The sequence below is a fragment of the Tupaia chinensis genome, unplaced genomic scaffold (assembly GCF_000334495.1).
Source record: "Tupaia chinensis unplaced genomic scaffold, TupChi_1.0 Scaffold000119_2, whole genome shotgun sequence".
In the NCBI taxonomy this organism is placed as follows: Eukaryota; Metazoa; Chordata; class Mammalia; order Scandentia; family Tupaiidae; genus Tupaia; species Tupaia belangeri.
In genome coordinates, this window is record NW_006159586.1 from 1000882 (window position 1) to 1021969 (window position 21088).

Consider the following 21088-nt stretch of genomic DNA (forward strand, 5'->3'; position numbering starts at 1 on the left):
ATTTGACATGTTTCCATACCATTTGTTGGATTTCCTTGAGTTTTTTTTCTTTGAAGCTTTTGTGTTTTTGGCATGTCACTTTATGGTTGCAGGAGGATTATTAGGCTCTGGTGCTTGTAGGAAACAGAGACACAGTCAGATAACAATCCTTTGAGAAATGAGAGAATCTATGGCTTTGGAAACAAGGACAACAGGAGTCCCGCATCACCCAGAGAGAGATGTAGAGCTGAGCTTCTTCAGAGCCTGGAATTTTCTGTAGAAGCCAATAGGCACCAATGTAGATTTAGCATTCTCAGCAATAGTCTTCTGCACTGGCTTGACCACTCTCTCAATGCAGAGCTATGCTGTGGTTAATAAATCCAGGGCTCTGAAGACATAATTAAAAAAAAATTATTTGTTATTATTATTTTTAAGAGGTTTTTGCTATAGGGTGCATGCGCTAGCCAGAAAGACAGGGAGAGACCGAGAGATAGAAAGCAAGAAATCACCCCCCAGGGGAAATGACCATGCCGCAATCCCTTCTCCTCCATTCTCCTCTCTGGGATCTTGGGCAACCACGCACACGCACCCAGCGTGAGTTTAAGCTGCCGGGTCCAGGACTTGAACCACGGTCGACTACATGGGAGTCCAGCAACATAGCCATTACACTAACTGCTGGTCCCTGTTATTATTATTTTTAAAGTGACCAGAGAGAGAGAGACAGAGAAAGAGAAAGGGTAAGTGAGAAAGGAAGCCAATGGTTCGGGGGCTTGAACCATGATCAGCCATGTGGGAGTCCAGGGCCTCAACTGCCACACCTCTGGCTGGGCCCTACAGACATACTTTTCAAGTGATGTGATTCTTCTGAGTTGTTGGAAAAGTCATGATGCATTTTTGCATAGAAAAACACATTATGACTTTTCAAATGACCCAGTAATTTCCCTTTTGCTACAAAACCATTTGCTATTTTAGCATGAATAACTTTGAGGTATTTAAATCTGCAATTGAAAAGAAAATAATATTTCAGGCTCATTTACACTGCCAGTTGATGCAGCTTCAGGACAAAGTAGGACAAAGACCACCAATTTTTCTCAGATTGGTTAGTTATTTCTCCCTCTGAATTCCCTGGCCAAGCTGCTACTGTTGCTCTGAGAAGCTATCCAGTCTTAAAGTTTACACTGGGCTCTAAAGAAAATGACCTCTGCTGTCCCCTGGTGGCTGGTCATGAAGCCAAGTTTGTGACCTTTTCCCAGGTAATTTTCCTGTCACGTACAATATCATTGGCTCCAAGTACAAAGCTAAGGACACTGGACTTCTCTGTGCAATCTAATGCTTACATTGGAAATGATGCTCCACCAGCTTAGCTACTCAGATTACTCCCCTATGCACAGCTGCCAGTTTCAGAATCATGTGCCATGGTCAAAGACTTGTGTGAGTCCCATGCCTAGACCCAGGCCTCTCCAGAAGAACACCTCAAATAGAACAGCCTTTGTTGAAGCATCTTCACATTAGTTTCCTCTTGTAGTCATTGGGAACTTGTCCTCAGACTCCAGGACTCGGTTTATATCCTTTCTTCGACGTAGCTGCATCTTTCATGAGCTAGGAAGAAAGTCATGAACAAGCATCCCTCCTTTAGTTTCTTAGTGTGGCAGCCAAGATAAGAATGTTAGTCTCTAAAGTAAACTGGGAAGCTTTTTGTTTTTGGACAGTTCATGATAATAAAGCTGCTGGGAGAAAAACACTCAATATCATGGAGGTGCATTTTAAACCTCTTTTGAAATCCACAAAGGGATGCCCGTGGTGAGATGCTTCTTCAGCTAGGATGTGATTTGGCAGCCTCAGGTTAGGTCATCCATGGTACATTCCAGTATTAGAAATCTTGGCTGCCAAGTACTTACCATTTCAGATGAGTGCTAGCTCTCTTCTCTGAAAAGCAGAATTTTCGTGGGCTTGGATTTAATATCATATTAAGAAGGAAGATACAATATCAAATCCAACACCAACATTATTGGGAGACCAGCAGGAATTTAGAACATTCCTTTACCCACACCAAGATCCTAACATGATCGAGAGGGCTCCCGATGCTGACAATGGCCAAAGGCTAATCTAGCTTTTAATCATCATTTTTGAAGGAATTGTTTTTTCAAAAATAATTTATTCAAATATTTTATGCCAAAATAATTCCAAAAAGTATTCCTTTTTGTTAACTGCTTCCCAAGCAAATGTGCATTTAACTACATGAACACAACTATTACTTCATAGTTTTTTTTATTATAGACTTTTTTTATCCACATGAATGTTAAAGAAACTACAACAGAGTTAAATACCATTTTTTGATAACATGATTATATTCTTAATTACACTCAATATTAAACTGTAAAATATTTCCAGAGGAATACAATCTTCATTCATACAGCAGGCAAAGTACCAGAGAGGAAGGGGCCACGTGTAAGTCTGTCCAGTATTTGCTGTGAAAAGCAGGTTTGTATGTCTGATACCTTCCCACCTGTCAAAACACGATCTCCACTCCCAGAACAGGTCTTGTGTTTTCTGTCCATGGAGAATCACTATTTCAAAAGTAAAAGACAGTTTTTTAGAGCTGCTCTCTCCACGTGCGGCACTGAGATCACTTGGGATCATTCATGGATTTCTCACCCCGGTTGGCTAATAACATTTTCCACACTCTGGGTTCTGTTGTCCTTTAAAAACACAAAGACTCAAACTTTGGTTCCACCAAAAGATGCGACAAGCATTGACTGCTCTGGTTGGCTCCCCCCTCCCCCCACTAATGAATGGCTGCTACAGTCTATTTTACATGGTTGTCCATGCTGCTTCGAGGTCACTTGTCCTTGGGTTCTCCAGAACCTGATTTTGTAGATTCCCAAGCCCTTTCAATTTGCAGTTTTATGCAGGTCAGAAGTGCTCAGTGGCAGGCTGTATCTTACAAGAGAACAAGAGTAAGTGGTTCCGTGCACCTGGAATGAGACAGAAACACAGAATGACCACCTGGGTAGTAATAAAATAACTTAGAAACATTTCAAGTGATATTTAATATATCCTTCAGATAAGACATTTTTAGTACAGTTTGAATAAAGTATTTTAAAAAGTGACTGTGGGAACCAGCAGTTAGCGTAATGGCTATGTCGCTGGACTCCCACGTAGTCGACCGCGGTTCGTGTCCCGGACACAGTGGCTTAAAAAAGCTCACGCTGGGCGCGTTTGTGTGCGTGCCCACGATCCCGAGAGGAGAATGGAGGAGAAGGGATTGCGGCGTGACCATCCCCCCTGGGGGGTGATTTCTCGCTTTCTGTCTCTATGTCTCTGTCTGGCGAGTGCACGCGCCCTACAGTGAAAATCTCTCCAAAAAAAAAAAAAAGTGACTGTGAAAGAATCTTCCTTTTTACATATGTTTCTCTGCTATCTTAGGATGGGCAATGTCTGAAGACATTGAGCTAGACTAGAACTATAAATGTGCCAGTTTGCTATGCCTTCTTTATAGGAAAGCCATTTCTCTAGGTTCTAGAAGCTCGGGTTTGCTGTTCGGTAAATATGAATACAGCCAGCAATGAAGGGGTGAACAGAGTTTCATGCTCTGGTGCCTTGCTGGCTTTGGTTGAGTGCCCTGAGTTACATTGGTTTTCTTGTCCTAGGGTGTCAAGGCAACTTTAAAAGTATGACTGGGGGTTTTGTGATTCAAAACCAACAAAACCAATGGATTAGTTATTAGTTACTCAGTGTTGCCAGAGGGTGCATGTGTTTGCTGAGGGAAGAAAGAGAAAGAAACTGAGAAAGCACCTCCCCACACACCATTGAGAACAGTCACACCATAATTCATTCTCCTCTATTTCTCCTTCCTTTCAAGATTTTTTGGGGTACATGCACATGTGCCTGATGTGTTTTTCATGTCACCAGGTCCAGGACTTGAACCATACAGTCGGCTAGATGGGGTTCAACTGCCTTAACCACCATGCGATGGGCTAGTCCAACCACATATTATAACTGGTAGTAGAAGATGTAAAGTAGCCCATTAATTCAGTCCATGAATTCAGTTTTAAAATCAGAGGAGGACAAACAAAATATGGGCTTCAGTGAGAGCAGAAATGACTTACTCATCTCTGCTTTCAGCTTTCCCAGATGCGGGATAGTGAACATGGCAGTACTTATCTCAGTAGGTTGTTTTAAAGATTAAACAAGATAACCAACATAAAACGTTTAAAAGAATGGGGCATGTTGTTATTCTCAACGGAGATTCTTGAAAGAACCTGGTCTTGTTATGTCTTACAAAGGTGAGAGAAATGAATATACTATCCCTCCTCCCTCCCCACCCCCCGTTTATTTTTGGTCTTTACAAATGGAAGACAGTGTTCAATTGCAATCCCTGCACATTCTTTTAAGACTTCTTTCTTGTTATGACTTTTAAAACAATTATCCTAGAAATAAAATAAACATAATGGGAGTTTACCAAAGAGGTAGATATTGGGACCAGCAGTTGGCGTAATGGCTATGTTGCTGGACTCCCATGTAGTCGACCGTAGTTCGAGCCCTGGACCCGGGGACTTAAACTCATGCCAGGTGCGTGTGCGTATGTGCCCAGATCCCGAGAGGAGAATGGAGGAGAAGGGATTGCGGCGTGGCCATCTCCCCTGGGGGGTGATTTCTCGCTTTCTGTCTCTCTCTTTCTGGCGAGTGCATGCGCCCTATAGCAAAAACCTCTCCAAAAGAGATAGATATTGATAACATGGGGTGGGGGAGTCATGCTTGCAAACTCTCTATAAGGATGCCAAAAGGCAATTAGTGATGAAGAAAATGAAGACATAAGAAAAAAGTAGGTGGGTCATGCCCTTAGGTGTTACTTAAATCTGAACTTACTTTAATAAAAGCAGCTCCTTTGGAGCAAAGCAGCAAGAATATGGCAGAAGACTGGCACGTGAGTGTGGCAGTCAAAATTTTAGAGCTGATGGAGACTTTGATCAGGTTTGGCCACCTACATTTTACAGGTAAGGTGAGACTTAAAGAGATTCAATGACATTACTCAAGCTAACATAGGGAGAGGGTGTCAGAATTTGCTCCCAGTCTCCCTCAAGCCCAAGGGAAGCAGGGAACTGACTCAAGAGTCAAATAGACCGGACTGAATCTTGGCTCTGTCACTTGCCAACTATGTGTGACCTCCCTGAGCTTGAGTGCTCTCTCCATGTATGACGTGAAGGATAATAATGGGATCTCCCCTACAGAATGCTAAAGTACAAAGGTAACACAACAAAAAAATGTAGCTCAGCAAGGCATAGTTAGTGCTCATTAAATGACAGTTTCTGTATGTTCATGAATGAGTCATTTCCTTTAATTCACTTCCCACTTATGTAAAATGATTTAATTCTTCCTTGTGAAAGACACAGGTGTTTCAACTAGTTACATGAATGGTATTTGCAAAATGTTTAAAGGTACTTGATAGAAAATAAATATAAAGTAATAACTAAATTAGTGTTAAGATAATACCATTTTAATTTGCAATGCAGATTTCACACAGATTACATTGGGGTGTCTGTGCAGGAACTGTGGTACAGAGATAACTGGACATAATGAAGGCCATTAGGAATAATTTGGGCTTGAAAATGAGCCCAGATGAAAGGACAATACATACATTTTGAAATAAGTTTCAAATTCTTCCAGGAGCTCACTCTGTCACAAATATGTAGAGCAGTTCAAAGTCTAATAGGGCTTTATTTTAGGAGATGGTTTGAAGATAAATAAAATATTCTTTACACAACTGGTAGCTAAACAAATAGAATTCATTGCCCCCAAAGAAATTATGGCTCAGTTGAAAAATTTAGACAAATCCATGGGTAATGGATCTTTATAAAGAGCTATCAAGAAAAACTGAAGAGAAGTCAGTGTATACGCCTAAATTTGGAGGTTGATATCATTAAGAATAACAGCTTGACTCTTTTCATTGAATTATAGTTAACATCTAGGCCTGGATGGGCCTTTCCTTTGACTCAACATGGAATCTCTTATGTTCTACTAACATAAGGGCACAAAGGATTTGCAGAGCAGTGATATGTGGCTGCACTTGCTCAGCTTATTAAGTGGATTGCCTGTGGTTTTGAAAAGCTTCCTCCTCTTAATAGTCATATTGGAATCCACTGGGTGGTGAGAACATAGCACACTACCTTAAGGGTCACTCTTGCATAAGACATTAATGCATCAGTCCCTAATTTGGAAACCTGTGGTCACTCAGCAAGACAGAATGTGTCTCTCTCCCTTGGTGTAATGATTTTTATTTTGTAATCTCTCTTGGGGTAACTCCTTGCAGGCTTGGCATATTGAGAGTCAGAGACTGCCTCTAACAATGTGATCATGATTCTCTGCTTGGCTGATTTAGCTAAGCATTTAAGTAACCACTAATCTTCTGAAAGCACCAGGGTCTACTTAGAGAAATCCCTATTGTCTGCAAGGATGGAAACAAAATCAGCATGGAGGAAGCATTAGTTACTAAACACAAATCAATCTCTTTTTGTTCCACCTAGTTATACACTTTGTCACTATTGGAGGCGTGGTTTCTGGGCAGTGAGTCTTCATTTTGTAGGTGCGAAATGGGGTTGTGTCTGACAAGCAGGGAAGATGAGTTGGGGAAGTGAATGAATAAGAAGAGTTTATTGAAGTTCCGAAGTAGAAATCAAGCCACATTCTAATGGATGAATTACAAACATGGAGTAAAAGACACGCCAGAATGTTTAAGACGTATCATTTACATAAAGTTTAAAAACAGGCAAAATTCATCATCACTGGTGGTAGAGGATGGACAGAGGCACAAGGTTTCTATCAGCTGCTGGAAACCTGAGTGAGCTCATCTTGTGAAAATACACCGAGCTTTGGTTTCTAGACCTCTTGCTTCTTGTGACTTCATGATTTGCAGACTTTGCTGGATGTGCATTATACTTTAGACTTTTTATTATACTTTAATAAAAAGGTTATTTTTAAAAACATATGCTGAGGGGCCAGCAAGTGGTGTGTGGTGGTTAAGGTGTTGACTACCACATAGCTGACTGTGGTTCAAGTTCCAGACCAGGTGGCTTGCTTTCTTACTCCCTTGCTTTCTCTCTCTATGCCTCTCTCTAATCAATTTGGATAATGATAATATTAAATAAATGAAATGAATAATTATGAAAAAAACACGCTGATATTTTCTTTGACTTGAAAGAGAATTAGCTTGACATTTTTAACTTTTTAAAAAGATTTATTTATTTTATTTTTTTATTATTTTTTAAAGAATTATTTATTTAATTAAAAAAAATTTGCTATAGAGCACATGTACTCACCAAAGAGAGACAGAGAAAGTAAGAGGGAAAGTGAGAAAGTAAGTCATCAAGTCTGGAACTCAAACCATGGTTGCCCATGTGGGAGTACTATGCCCTAACCACCATGCCACCTGCCGGCCCCTATTATTATTTTTTAAAAATTTGACCAGAGAGAGACAGAAAGAGGGAGGGAAAGTGAGAAAGCAAGTTGCTAGGTCTGGGACATGAACTGTGATCAGCCATGTGGGAATCTAGCATCTTAACCACCATGTATCTGTCAGCCCCAGCATTGTCAACTTTTATAAATATGGAATTAATCAGAATTAATTTAGATAATTCTTGCCTTGACTTCTTTAACATTCTGAATTAAGATTTACTGGAGGGGCCAGTAGGTGGCGTGGTGTTTAAAGGCGTTGGAGTCACATGTGGCTGACCACGGTTCGAGTCCTGGACCTGGAGGCTTGCTTTCTTCCTTTCTCTTTCTTTGTCTCTGTCTGGTCAAATTAAAATAATAATGATAATAAATTGAAGTAACTAACTAAATAATTTTTAAAAAAAAAAAAAAGATTTACTGGAATCTGGGGGGCCAGCAGGTAGAATGGTGGTTAAAGTACTAGATTCCCACATGGCTGACCATGGTTCTAGTTCTGGACCTGGTAGCTTGAAAATCACACTGGGAGTGTGTGAGTGTGTGCCCCAAATCTGAAGAGGATAATGGAAAGGACTGAGGCATGACCATCCTTTCTGAGGCAGAGGTGGGAGTAGGGGTAATTTCGCACTTTCTGTCCCTCTGTCTCACTCTGGCAAGTGCACATGCCCTATCGTAAAAACGTAGAAAAAAAATTTATTGGAATCTGAATGTTCTAAAAAAATTTTTTTGAGAGGTTTTTGCTACAGGGCACGTGCGCTCGCCAGAGACAGAGAGAGACAGAGAGACAGAAAGCTCGAAGTCACCCCCCCAGGGAGGATGGCCACGCTGCAATCCCTTCTCCATTCTCCTCTCAGGATCACGGGCACGCATGCCTGCACACGCGCCTGGCGTGAGTTTAAGCCACCGGGTCTGGGACTTGAACCACAGTCTACTAAATGGGAGTCCAGCGACATAACCATTATGCTAACTGCTGGTCCCTGAATGTTCTAAAATTTTCATTTCACACCACAGGTGCAAACTTGGTCTAGTATAATGAGAAAGAAATCACCCAAGTCAACTTCTGTCTTAATAAAAATACTTTAGTATTTAGAACAGGGCCAATCTCACAGATGCATTTGTGTGCATTCATGGAGCTGCAAACGGAATGACTTATACTCTGCACATCTCTGTTGCATAAACATCTAATCACGAAGACAAGAAGTCTATGCTTAGGAAGCAGGTCAGCACTGGATCTAGTCGAGAGCCCTAGAATCTCTTCTTGGCTTTGCAACACACGCACAAGCACACACACTCCTCAGCTCTCTTCATTATGGCTCAGTTCTTTATGTGTAAAATTAAGGGATCATACAAATGAGAGATTGTTCAAAAGAGTTTGGACTGCCTGATGAAATGTAACATAATTATCATGTAAGACAAATACTGAAAATTACCACTGATAAAGATGATAACAAGAAGGAGAACTGTCGTATGCACATGCTAGAGGAGACCTGTGATGCGCAGAATAGATGCATGAAGGAAAGGAAGGAACTGTGAGCCTGCACTGCATTGCCTTTTTGCCTATATATTCTATTGAGTTGAAAACACATTCCAGAGAAGGAGTAGGGAGAATCATTCTGATGGGATTGGATGACTGATCAGTGGCCACAATTCTAGTTGGCCATGAGCACTAACAAATGCTACTTCTAGCACCTGAGCAGTTCCAACTGTTAGGTCGCCCCAACATACTGTTACAGAAACAACAGTGGCTTCGTGTTTGCCTTCCTGCAGTTCTAATAATTACACATGTCTTCTTCCATAGAACCAAAAGTTGCTTTTGAAATGTTTAGGTATGTTCTGAATATGGTCATTGAATTTTCTGTTTGTTTTTGCCTTAGAGTCTAAAATATTGGTCTTTTTTATGTATTTATTTTTTGAGAGAGTTTTTGCTATAGGGCACATGTGCCCGCTAGAGAGAGAGAGAGAAAGAGAGGTGGAAAATGAGAAATCACTCCCTGGGGGGATGACCATACTGCAAATCCTTCTCCTCCATTCTCCTCTCGGGACTTTGGGCACACACATACATGCACCTGGTGTGTTTTAAGCAACCAGGTCCGGGACTCGAACTGTGGTCAACTACATGGGAGTCCAGTGACATAACCATTATGACATCTGCTGATCCCAATATTTGTCTTTTAAATTGTTGCTGAGGAGTGAGATTGAACTTTGCTTCTGCTATGGTGAAACAATTGATGGTTTAGGGAAAGGGCAGAAAGTCTCAAAGGTCAGTTTTGGCCTCAGTATTGCCCATCGTCATAGGCAGTAACTCACTGAAAGTCAGATTTTGGAAAGACTTTTTGAAATCAAAAGAGGGATAGAGATGATTGCTGACCTCAGTGTCCTTTAGAGGAACAGGAATTAGGACCCAAAGGAGCAGAAAACTTTAAAACAAAATTAAGATCACTTCTATAGGCTGAAGACAATTTCCTTAGTTTCAGGGCTTTTCCATGAGATTTATAAGAAGCACTTAGCCATTCATTCAGGAAATCCCATCCCCAGACATAACAAAGTTCATCAGTATATTGACTTAACACAGGATGTGACTTGACCAATCCCTTGGGCTATTTCAAATGTATCAATAAACGGTCAACCAGTAATGATACAGAAAGTGAAGAAAATCTCTTTCCTCTGGCGATCTCACCTTTTAGCTTTTGCTGAGATGGGCACCAAGCTTTTCTTTCCTGATCAAGCTTGCTGCATAGGGGATCTGCAAGATAAAAACAAGCAAAGCCATCCAGGTAAGCTGAATCTGGAGACATATGTGTAATGGAGACCTTTCATCATGCCTAACAATTTGAAAGCCAATAGAGGGGAAGGGGTCTCCATCTGTGCAGCAATATGGGGCTTCTGGGATACAGCATTCCTAAGGCTTGTTAAGAAGCACTTCAACGGGATCAGCAGGTGGCGTGATGGTTAAGGGTGCTGGACTCCCATATGGCTGACCACTGTTTGAGTCCTAGACCTGTCTTGCTTTCTCTCTCTCTCTCTCTGTACTCTCTGGTCACATTTTTAAAGATAAATAAAGTTAAATAAAATAATTATTAGAAATTATTATATAAATATATATGTATAAATAATACGTGGTACTGCTGGGGCCGGCAGGTGGCATGGTTGTTAAGGTGCTGGACTCCCACATGGCTAACACATGGCTAACGGTGATTTACATCCTGAACTTGGAGGCTTGCTTTCTCACTTTGCCTTTCTCTCTCTCTCTCTGGTCAAATTTTAAAAATAATAATAATAACAAATTAGATTAAATAATTTTTTAAAAAAATATGGTACTGTTATTTTTTATTTAGGTACAAAAGCTGACTTATGATTTTCTAATCTCTGTTCAAGGTTTACAAAACAAGGAAGTGATTACAAACTAGTTCGATGTTATCTTTCAGTTTAGTAGAGTGATTTCTTTATAAAATACGCTTTCATTATAAATCACAAAAAGTAGTAACTTTACTCTGGGTAAATTCCCAACCATCAGGAATAACTACACAGAATGGAAAATATGACTCTTGAGAATTCTACCCAGATAAACTTGCAAAGTACTTCTAAATACTATGGTTTTGAATGAAAGCCTATCAGATTTGATATGCCACTTTCATCAGAAAATTTTAGTGGTTGAAACTGGACTAGATGTATTATTTAGATTTGAGTCTCCACTAACCCCATTTAAGGAGTTGTATTATTTTTGAGTCATTGGAAAAGTTATGGCATATTTTTCTATGCAAAAATGCGTCATGGCTTTTCAGATGACCTTCATCATTATGAGGCTAAACTCCAAACTCTAAAGATTTGAGTATGTTTTATGTTTAAGGAAATAAACATTCAACCTTCTTGAACAAAACATAAAATGTGGGTATTATGTTACAGCAGTGAGAGAAACAAAATTGTTTCATTCAGTTAGAGACATTTTTGGGAGTGGGCAAGTGGCATGGTGGTTAAGGGCGCTGGACTCCCACATGGCTGACCTGGTGGTTTGCTTTCTCACTTCCTCTCTCTCTCTCTGTCTCTCTTTGATCAAACTGGAAAACAATAATGATAATAATAATAAATAAAGTTAAAGAAAATAATTCTTTAAAAAAAAAGAAACATTTTTGAATACTGTTAAATACACTTCCCACATTCCTAGCATTCTGTATGTTGTGCTTTCTGATCCACCAATCCACACATGTGAACATTTATTAAATGGGAAGATGTGGGCCAGCAGGTGGTGTGGTGGTTAAGGGGCTGAAATCCACATATCTGATCCACAGTTCAAGTTTGGGATCGGGTTGCCTGAAAATCACACTGGGAGAGTGTGCATATGTGCCCAGAATCCTGAGAGGAGAATGGAGAAGGAATTGTGTTGTGGCCATACCTGGGGAATGACTTCTCACTTTGCCTCTTCCTTTCTCTCTCTCTCTTTTACTCTCTGGCAAGCCCACCTGCCCTATTGCAACAAAATTTAAAAAAAACGGGGAGATAATACACATGTACAGTGATGCTAGTCATTAGGACAAGCTGGACCATCTCACCGTGATAATCATGTAAATCAGTCTTTTTAATAAAAATGAAAAAGATTAAAATATCCATCTCACTACTTTAAAATAACCATCTCACCATAACATAAACATATCTGATCAAGGGTCTAGATAGCAGTATTGCAATAAATGATTCATATTGTAACATAAAAAGTTCAGTGTCTTAATCTCGTATTTTAGGGCGTGGGCTGAGATCAGCTAGATAACTATGACAAGGACAGTTACACAGGCGCCTACTCTAGTTACCTCTTCTTTTCACTCTAGGTTATGCTACACCTACTATTAACAGAGATACCCTTGAATCTTGGTTTTCCATTATGGTGTATGCTGCAACATGCCAAAGCACATGGGTCACTTCTCTCTCTGGGTGATGATAGAACAAAACCTCAAACGGAATTCTCTTATTAAGAATAACTGGAGGGGGCTGGCAGGTGGTGTGGTGGTTAGGGACACTGGAGTCCCACATGGCCTACTGCGGCTCGAGTCCCAGACCTGGCAGCTTGCTTTCTCACTTAACCTCACTCTCTCTCTTGCTCTATCCCTCTCTGGTCAAATTAAAATAAATAAATAAAGTTAAATAAAATGATTCTTAAGGAAAAAAAAAGAAAAGAAAAACTAGATAAGGGCCAACAGGTGGCATAATGATTAAGGTGCTGAACTCCCCCAGAACAGTCACGATACATTTTTGCATAGAAAATAGTTATGACTTTTCTGACCATCCAAATCGAATCATTCTTTTATAAAAGGAATTATCAGACATTATGTAAAGTTTGGGGTATGAGGAATTACCAATAAAATGTGTTTGTGCCACTCACACATTTAGAGTCCTGAGCATTAAGATTAGATGCCACAAAGACTCAGTGTTAGTTCTGTACCAGGCGCTGCAAGAGTTTAACTTAACTCATCATCATGGCCCATCTCATCAAAGTGAGTAGACTACTCTTCCTAACCCAACTAAAAATTGCCTGAAAGGCTCTACTTTTAGAGCTTAGTCAAAATGCCTTTTTTTAATCCTTAGCAACAATACTGTAATATTTCATTAAGGTAGGAAGCTGAGAAAGAAAAGAAGAAACAACTCTGGGGGGCAGAAGGAAACATTTCCAAATAAGCACATTTTGTCCTCAAAGCTCTAAAATGGAATTAAATCAATGTGAAGAATTATCCCCATTCAAACATTTAGTTTTGCATTTATTTCATTAAAACAAAATGAAATAAAAGCCAAACAACACAAAGACAAAAATTAAAAAAAAAAACAAACCCGTGAGCTGAGAATCATGTCTTTTAAATTCTAAGTCCTAAATCATCAGTGATAATTAACACATGGTCCAGTTGTTCATGGAAACTATGCCATTTCATTGATTTTAAGATGTATATTAAAGTTTTTTCCCCCTTATTCATGGTAGAGCATGTATGTGTATGTTTGAGAGAGAGAAAGAGAAAGAGAAAGAGAAAGATCCTGTGAGTACCCTCACAGGATCTGGTCTCCCTACAATCCTCTTCTATCAGTCCTCCAGCCAGCCCATCAGGTCCTGGGCACTTGCGTGTGTGTGCCTAGCATATTTCAGGCTGACTAGGCCAGGGATTCGAACGATGGTTGCCATGAGGGCTTCAGCTTCTCTTGAGTAGTGCATTACCTCTGTACCCCATATTCCTCTCATAATTAAATCAAATGTTTAATAACTGATGTTATCTTAGAATTACAGTTGGAAGCTTGTTCCCTGATCAAGTGATTCATCAAGTAATGGTGCCTCTTACAACTGGTGGCGCTTCACAGTCCATAACATGAAATATTGGATTTACAGATGCCACAGATCCCAGACTCAGGAGCTCAGGCTTTTGGAAGCTCCATTTAGGCTAGATATTTGATGTCCATCTACAAAAGTACTCTCAAACACTTTCTTTTTATTTTGACCAACTTGGTAATCACCAAGGTTGTCATGAGCAAAAAAACCTTCTAAATTACCTAGTTGGCTCTTGTACATCAAAACTATAGGAGTCTCACCAAAAAAAGAAAACATACCTTCTTAGCTTGTGCCAAGAAAGAATTAGCTGAGCTAATTCAACATTTCAAAAAGAAAAAGATGAGAAGAAAATGGTATAACTAAAGAAAAACTGATTTCATGGTGAAGATGTATGACAGTAGATCAGTAATTGGAAAAAAGCACGTTAGCCAAAGTCTATCACTAGAAAAATCTTAAGGCAGTTTCCATGAAGTTCAGGCTCACATCACTTCCCTGAATATATAGACTTCCTCTGGTGGCATATTTAGCCACAAAACCAAAATCTTTTGGTGACTTAGGGAACTTTTTCTAAAAATGTAATGCAAAACAGTAATGATTCTATCTGCTTTTTATTTTTTTTAAAAAGAAGTTAGACATTTAAAATAACTCTCTGAGTTGTGACAGTAGAAATCTGGGCAAGTTCCCATCCTAATGAATACTGGAGACACTCCAAGAAAAAAGGCCATATCACTGAAAAGCTGTGTCCCTGCCAAAGAGTGCGTTCCTCCAGCAGCAATAAAGACCTCTCGCTCCTTTCCCTGTGAAGAGGCATTGTGCTTCCACCACCAGAAATTATAAACTGCTTTTTTACAGGTCCACAGTGAGCAAAGCATTAGTACTAAATCTATTGATTAAACATTAATTTAATTGAGGCTTTTAATGAAGAACTTTGAGAACATTTCCCCCTGCTGCGTGTGACTGCAGCATTCTGGAAAAACAGCAGAGGGCACTTCAAGACCAGCACATCTTCTGGTAGCACTCCTCTAAATTCGAAGGATGTCTCCGTCTAACCATGTATCATGTGTTCTGTGCTGCAGTTTCACAGTGTCCTTCAAGAACTCTGACTTTAAAAAAACTGCATGTTTTTAGCAAACCTACAATAGAAATTTATGCACAGATGTACTTGCTTAAACCAGTATTACCAAATTAGCAAGGACAAAAAGAGATTATGGAAGCATCATAATGATCTCAGGTCATGTTTTAAGCTATTATATTCCAGTCGTTGGAAAAACTTTAATTCAAAGGCTATTCACTGAATAAAATACCTCCAGCTCCTTCTTAATCCTAAAAGATGATGGATTTTATTTTTTAGAATTAAACAAATTTATCCTAGAATCAGTCTTCATTTGCAAATGAGAAATCTTTTACCTTCAATTATACTAAACACTTAAATTTTCATGCTTACTAAATTTTGCAACTTTTTAATTTGTTTCATAGTGGGAGGAATACATTTCTTTGTTTTACATAAATAAATCTGGCTTAGTAAGGAAAGTGCTATAAGCATTTGAAAATACAGATCAGAGATGGAGGACTAATACAAAGTGCATTAAGTACTACACGCCTCAAATTTTAAGTTATTTTTTTAAGTAAGCTGTGGCCATTAATAACTATTAAATAAATTAATTGTGCATATGCATCAAATCTCACATTGAGCTAAATGCACATTCATTTATAAATGCACAAAGTCAATCATAGCTATCATAATGTTGCATTTAACAAACTGGAAAAAGAAGCAATGGTGCAGATATTATAGTCAGCAGAGAATCTAAAAATTTAGGAGCCAAAGAAATTCATAAATTTCCTTTCTACAGCAATGATACCCAAGGTGCTTTCTATATCAGTCTTTTGAACAGGAACATTGTGTAACAACATAGGATAAATGCATTATGGGTCTATGGGAATCATTACAAAATATGATAGTTTTAATATATTTGAATTTTCCATGATTGCAAGATAGGGTGGGGTTTTATTTCACTTAAAGAAAAAATGCTTTTTCTGTATGCTAAACTTTAAATATAAAACAAGTTTGAGTGAGTTGCTCTGTTTTCAGAAAGGAAAGCATGCAACCATGTTTACTGATGAAGGAGATCATTCAACTAAAATATTGAGAAAGCCCATAATTGTGATATTTTACAACTTCTTGACAATCTTGAGGCAGAAATTTCTAAAGGTATTTTCCCCAGGTACTTTAGCAAATGCACAAGCTGAATAAGAGACTAGATAAATTATGGTTCAAATAATGTGGAGACTGTTGTCTCAGTCTGTAAGCCTATGGTATAATGCAAACAGGTACTTCTTGTGCAAAAATGTCTCTAGCTATGAGGGCTCAATTAGTTTCACTATCATAGGCTCTACTTTGAGAATACCATTAAGTTGATCACTCACACTAGCATAACATTTATGGCTTGCATGTGTATTTCATGTTTATTACTCACTCACACCTCATACTATGTCTGTCAGAACACTAGATTCACCCTTACAGCAGTTAACTTTTGGTTGAGGAACTGACATTCGAGGAAGTATATGGGCTGGATCGTGAACCCAAGCTGCAGACCTGAAAGCTCGTGTCTGTTAGTTGCAGACAGTACAGTAATACACAAGCTCTCCATGACTCACTAGTATACCTTCCTGTAGTGATGGTGGTATCATTTCTTAGGGGGAAGAAAAAAGAAAAAGAAAAGAAAAGAAAAAGAGAAAAACTCAAGACCAGAACAGGGAAATTTGGAAAAGAGCTAAGAAGACTGCTATATGAAAACATCAGAGTTGGGTCAGGGGGCTCCCATGAGTATGATTCATGTTTACTGAGAGCTATTTGATACTAGACACTGCTGGGTGCTGGAAGCAGCATGAAAACTGTGGCTATTTTATGGTAGGAGATACAGAAAAGGGGAAGAAGCTGGAGTGATACATCATATTGGTTTTATCAGTTTTCATGTCGGCCTGGATGTGTCTTTGTGGGTGTCAGGAAATATGTGGCACTACAGGGCAGGGATAGGATCATCATTTTAGCTTCTCTCAAACTATTTAATTGGCTGCCAGGAACAGTTTACTACCTAGACAACTGTGCATTAATAACACATGTCTAGACAGATAAATATATGAGGATAAACTATATTGTGAGGAGTATAATAAAAATGTTAAGCAATATCGCTTTGTATCTTCCATATATCAAATATCTCAAAAGACACAGAAGATATTTTCCTAGCAATACGACTTACTTATTGCACACATACAATATCATTCCTTCTTTTATGGAGGAAAACAAGTTTCAAGTGCCAGTGAAAATGAAGACATGAAGGTTATACCCTAGTCTTAAATAGGAGCACTGAAATAAATCTTTTGTTTCCTTCTCTAATGCCCATTGTTCTCTGTTCGCCACCACCCTGAAATCACCATTTTTCATTGTTGCATATCTAGCAATTTTTAAGAATTTGATAGTATTGAAACCAGCAGATGGCATAATGGTTATGCTGCTGGACTCCTCTGTAGTTGACAGTGGTTTGAGACCGAGACCTGGAGGCTTGATACTCATGCTGGGCGTGTGTGCCTGCATGCCCAAAATCTTGAGAGTAGAATGGAAGAGAAGGGATTGCAGTGTAGCCATGTCCCCTGGGAGTGATTTCTTGCTTTCCGTCTTTCTGTCTCTGTGTCTCTGGCGAGCATATGTGCCCTACAGCAAAAATCTCTCTTTAAAAAAAGAATTTGATAATACCATGGGTAAAAATAAGTAAGGTCATACAATTTAATATTCCCCTACTTATAATCTTATATTTAAATTATTTTTGGACAAAGGAAACCTTAAGTATATTCACAGCAAGTAATTGTAGCTCTTATCTAAAAATCAAAAGCTAAGAAAAATACTTTGTTTTCCCTCGAACTCTGGAGGAGATTTGTTATCAATGATTAAGAAAATCCCCTGCTCCCCAGTGGATTTAGGTGCAAACAAAACCAACCATGGTGAAGGGTTCTGTTAAAGCGGCATCTTGTGCAGTGGTTTTCAAGAACTGAGAGCTGTTAACCAACAATTGAGACAAGGGAAAACCACAGTTAATACTAGAGTGACAAGCAGCACTTCTAACTGAGCCTCTAGGATGGGAGAAATATCATGAAATGCGAGATTGCTGTAGAAATAACTCTCTGGCATCTCCATTGACATGGGCATGATTGCTTCAATGCAGAAAGAAAAGAAAACAGTGGATAACTATCTTTTTTTTTTTAGGGAGTTTTTTTGCTATCAGGCATCTGCGCTCACCAGAGACACAGAGACAAATAAGACAGAAAGTGAGAAATCATCCCCCAGGGGGGATGGCCACACCACCTTTTCCTCCATTTCCTCTTGGGATTTTGGGCATACGTGCACACATGACCAGTATGAGTTTTAAGCCTCCAGGTCCAAGACTCGAAGTGTGAAGTCTGGGATTCAAAACGTGGTCGGCCGTGTGTGAGTCCAATGATGTAATCATTATACCATCTGCTGGTCCCAGTCACCGTCCTTTTTTTTTTTTTAATTTTTTTTTTTTTAGAGTTTTTTGCTATAGGGCACGTGCACTCACCAGAAAGACAGAGAGCGACAGAGAGACAGAAAGCGAGAAATCACACCCCGGGGGTGGGGGTGGGGGGTGGCCATGCCGCAATCCCTTCCCCTCTATTCTCCTCTCAAGATCTTGGGCACGCACGCACACGTGCCTGGTGTGGTTTAAGCCACTAGGTCTGGGACTTGAACCGCGGTCGACTACATGGGAATCCAGTGACAAAGCCATTACGCTAACTGCTGGTTCCTAGTCACTGTCTTTCTTATAGTAATCCTGACAGAGTCCGTGATACCTGACTCTCTAGACAAGACATGCACAGACACACACTCAATGACCTAAGCATAACATGGATCAGCTCAAAAATGTCAAGCAACCAAAATAATAATCATGATGTTGAGAACACTACCAAAGATCTGCACGTGTCTATATCCAGGTGATTAAAAACATCTTGAGGGGCTGGCTGGTGGTATGGTGGTTAAGGCGCTGGATTCCCACATGGCTGACTGCCATTCAAGTCCTGGACTTGGCAGTTTGATTTCTCTCTCTCTCTCTCTTGTCAAATAGAAGAAAAAGAAGGAATAAAAGATTAAATGATTTTTTTTAAATCTTGAAAATATTGAGCAAATATTACCTTCCCCATTATACTCATGAAAATGAGGAACCTTAGGAGACTGCTTTGAAAACACTAATGAGTAATACTGAATGTGTCTGCATGGAGACTTAAGGGGTAGAATTCAGAAAACAAAACTGCAAACAAAATCACTTTATTTATCAGACATCTTTCTGCTTTTTCCACATAAATAGCTCTTAGTTTGTGTCTACTTTTAGAAATGATTAGGATAGAGTGAGTAGCACTTCATTCGGAAACAATTTGTATCTTTTCATCATCATTCATGTGCACGTAAGTGAGGAATTGTGTGTACATTGAATTCTATTGACAGGGGAAGGCCTGGCTAGGACTGGGGAGTGAAAGGAAGGGAGGAAGGCAGTTGCCCTCACTCAGCAAATAGCACATCCCGGCTCTGTGTTCAGAAGTTTGTACAGTGGAAGAAAATGCAGGTACCCCTGGTCTGCCCACAGAGGCAATGCACACATCTGTCTACTAACACATGGTAGGTAGTTACAGTTAGAGGAAACATACTGACACATCTGTTTACCCTGTGTCTAAGTAAATCTCTTGGTAATTAGCATCAAAACCAGCTGAGAGGTAAGTGGACCAAAGGATTTCACGGGCAAAAACAACAAAACAAAACCAGAACCCAAACTGTTTCATACACAGTGAGTGGCTTGATGACAAACCAATCAAATTGCATTTGTCATATTTTTAAGTAAAACTGTATCTTACGATTTGTAACTGTTGCACCATTTCTTCTCGGTAGGCTAGTTCCCTTTTCATCTGATCCTGAAAGTTATCTAGGAGGAGAGAAAAACAAATTAATTAAAGTACAAAATTTACTTTTAGTATATCCAGTAAAAATATTACGGACAGTTTCATAAACACTTCGTCTTTCAGGTTTTTTAAAGGATTATTTTATTTAGTTTTATTTATTTATTATTATTCTTCAGTTTGACCCGAGAGAGACAGAGAAAGCAAGATGCCAGGTCCAAGAAGGTCGGCCACGTGGGAGTCCAGCACCTTAACCACCATGCCACCTGCTGGCCCCTGTTTCAATTTTTTAAAAAATTTACTTAAAGAGTAAATAATATGATGGAAAAAATGTTTCTAACACTATATTTTTATCAGAAAAACAGTAAATTCTGCAACAGTAAAGTCTATCTTAAATTTCAGAGTATCTCATACCCAGCTAGTCTAATCCCTTGCATGTAATTATGCAGAAAGGTCTGGTGCAATCATCCTCTCTAACCTTTGCACACTTGTGCAAGTCACAGGTATCGAGAGTGTTCACTGCCTTCAGTGCAAGTGGAGGGGGATGAACCTCAGATAGAGCTGGCCTAGGGCATGCTGAATGCCTCTGTTTAAGTAAACCTCTTGGTTATTAGCATTAGAACAAGACCTGTGTCCGTGATGTGTGCCTGCCTGGTTTTACCGCAGCTCTTCTCACTCCTGGAAGAGGGATGAGCATGCTTGGCCTGACTCTTCCAGCCAGCAAACTCACCTGCATCAGCCTTTTCTAAAGTTCTTTCTTTGACCTAGTACTGCTCTATAGACCTAGCCTTGATCCAAGAAGGGAGAATGTTATGAGAGATGGTTATACAAAATAATTTTGCTATTTTACATACTGATTATTTTTATTGCAGAGTGGTGCCTCTTCTCCATGCAGTCTTTTTTTTTTTTTTTTTGAGAGTTTTTTTTTTTTTTTCTATAGGACATGTGCACTCACCAGACAGACAGAAAGAGACAGAGAGACAGAAAGCGAGAAATCATCCCCCAGGGTGATGGCCATGCCGCAATCCCTTTTCCTCCATTCTTCTCTCAGGATCTTAGGCACGCATGCACACATGCCTGGCGTGAGTTTTAAGCCACTGGGTCCAGGACGCGAACCACGGTCAACTACATGGGAGTCCAGCGACATAGCCATTACACTAACTGCTGGTCCCCATGCAGTCTTTTGGAAGCATGGATTTTGGCTTTTTTTGTAAGAATTATTTATTTAATTTTATTTATTATTGTTATTATTATTATTATTATTTACAGTTTTGCTACAGGGCACATAAACTCACCAGAGAGAGGTGGAGAGGGAGAGAGAGAGAAAAAGCAAATTGCCAAGTCTGGGATTCAAACTGCAGTTGACCATGTGGGAGTCTAGCACCTTAACACCATACCACCTCCTGGTCC

At 39.5% G+C, this 21088-nt stretch overlaps 1 protein-coding gene across 1 annotated transcript in view; it reads right to left on the reverse strand.

Moving 5' to 3' along the window:
- Positions 1-2423: 2423 nt before the first annotated feature.
- SKOR2 (SKI family transcriptional corepressor 2) overlaps positions 2424-21088 on the reverse strand; it is a 65768-nt gene continuing 47103 nt past the window's right edge. Inside the window, exons 8-10 of the mRNA XM_014586234.1 lie at positions 19637-19704; positions 10103-10168; positions 2424-2954 (exon numbers count right to left, since the gene is read on the reverse strand). Coding sequence (XP_014441720.1) covers positions 10106-10168; positions 19637-19704 — 131 coding nt within the window. The 3' untranslated portion in view covers positions 2424-2954; positions 10103-10105. The remainder of the gene's footprint in view (positions 2955-10102; positions 10169-19636; positions 19705-21088) is intronic.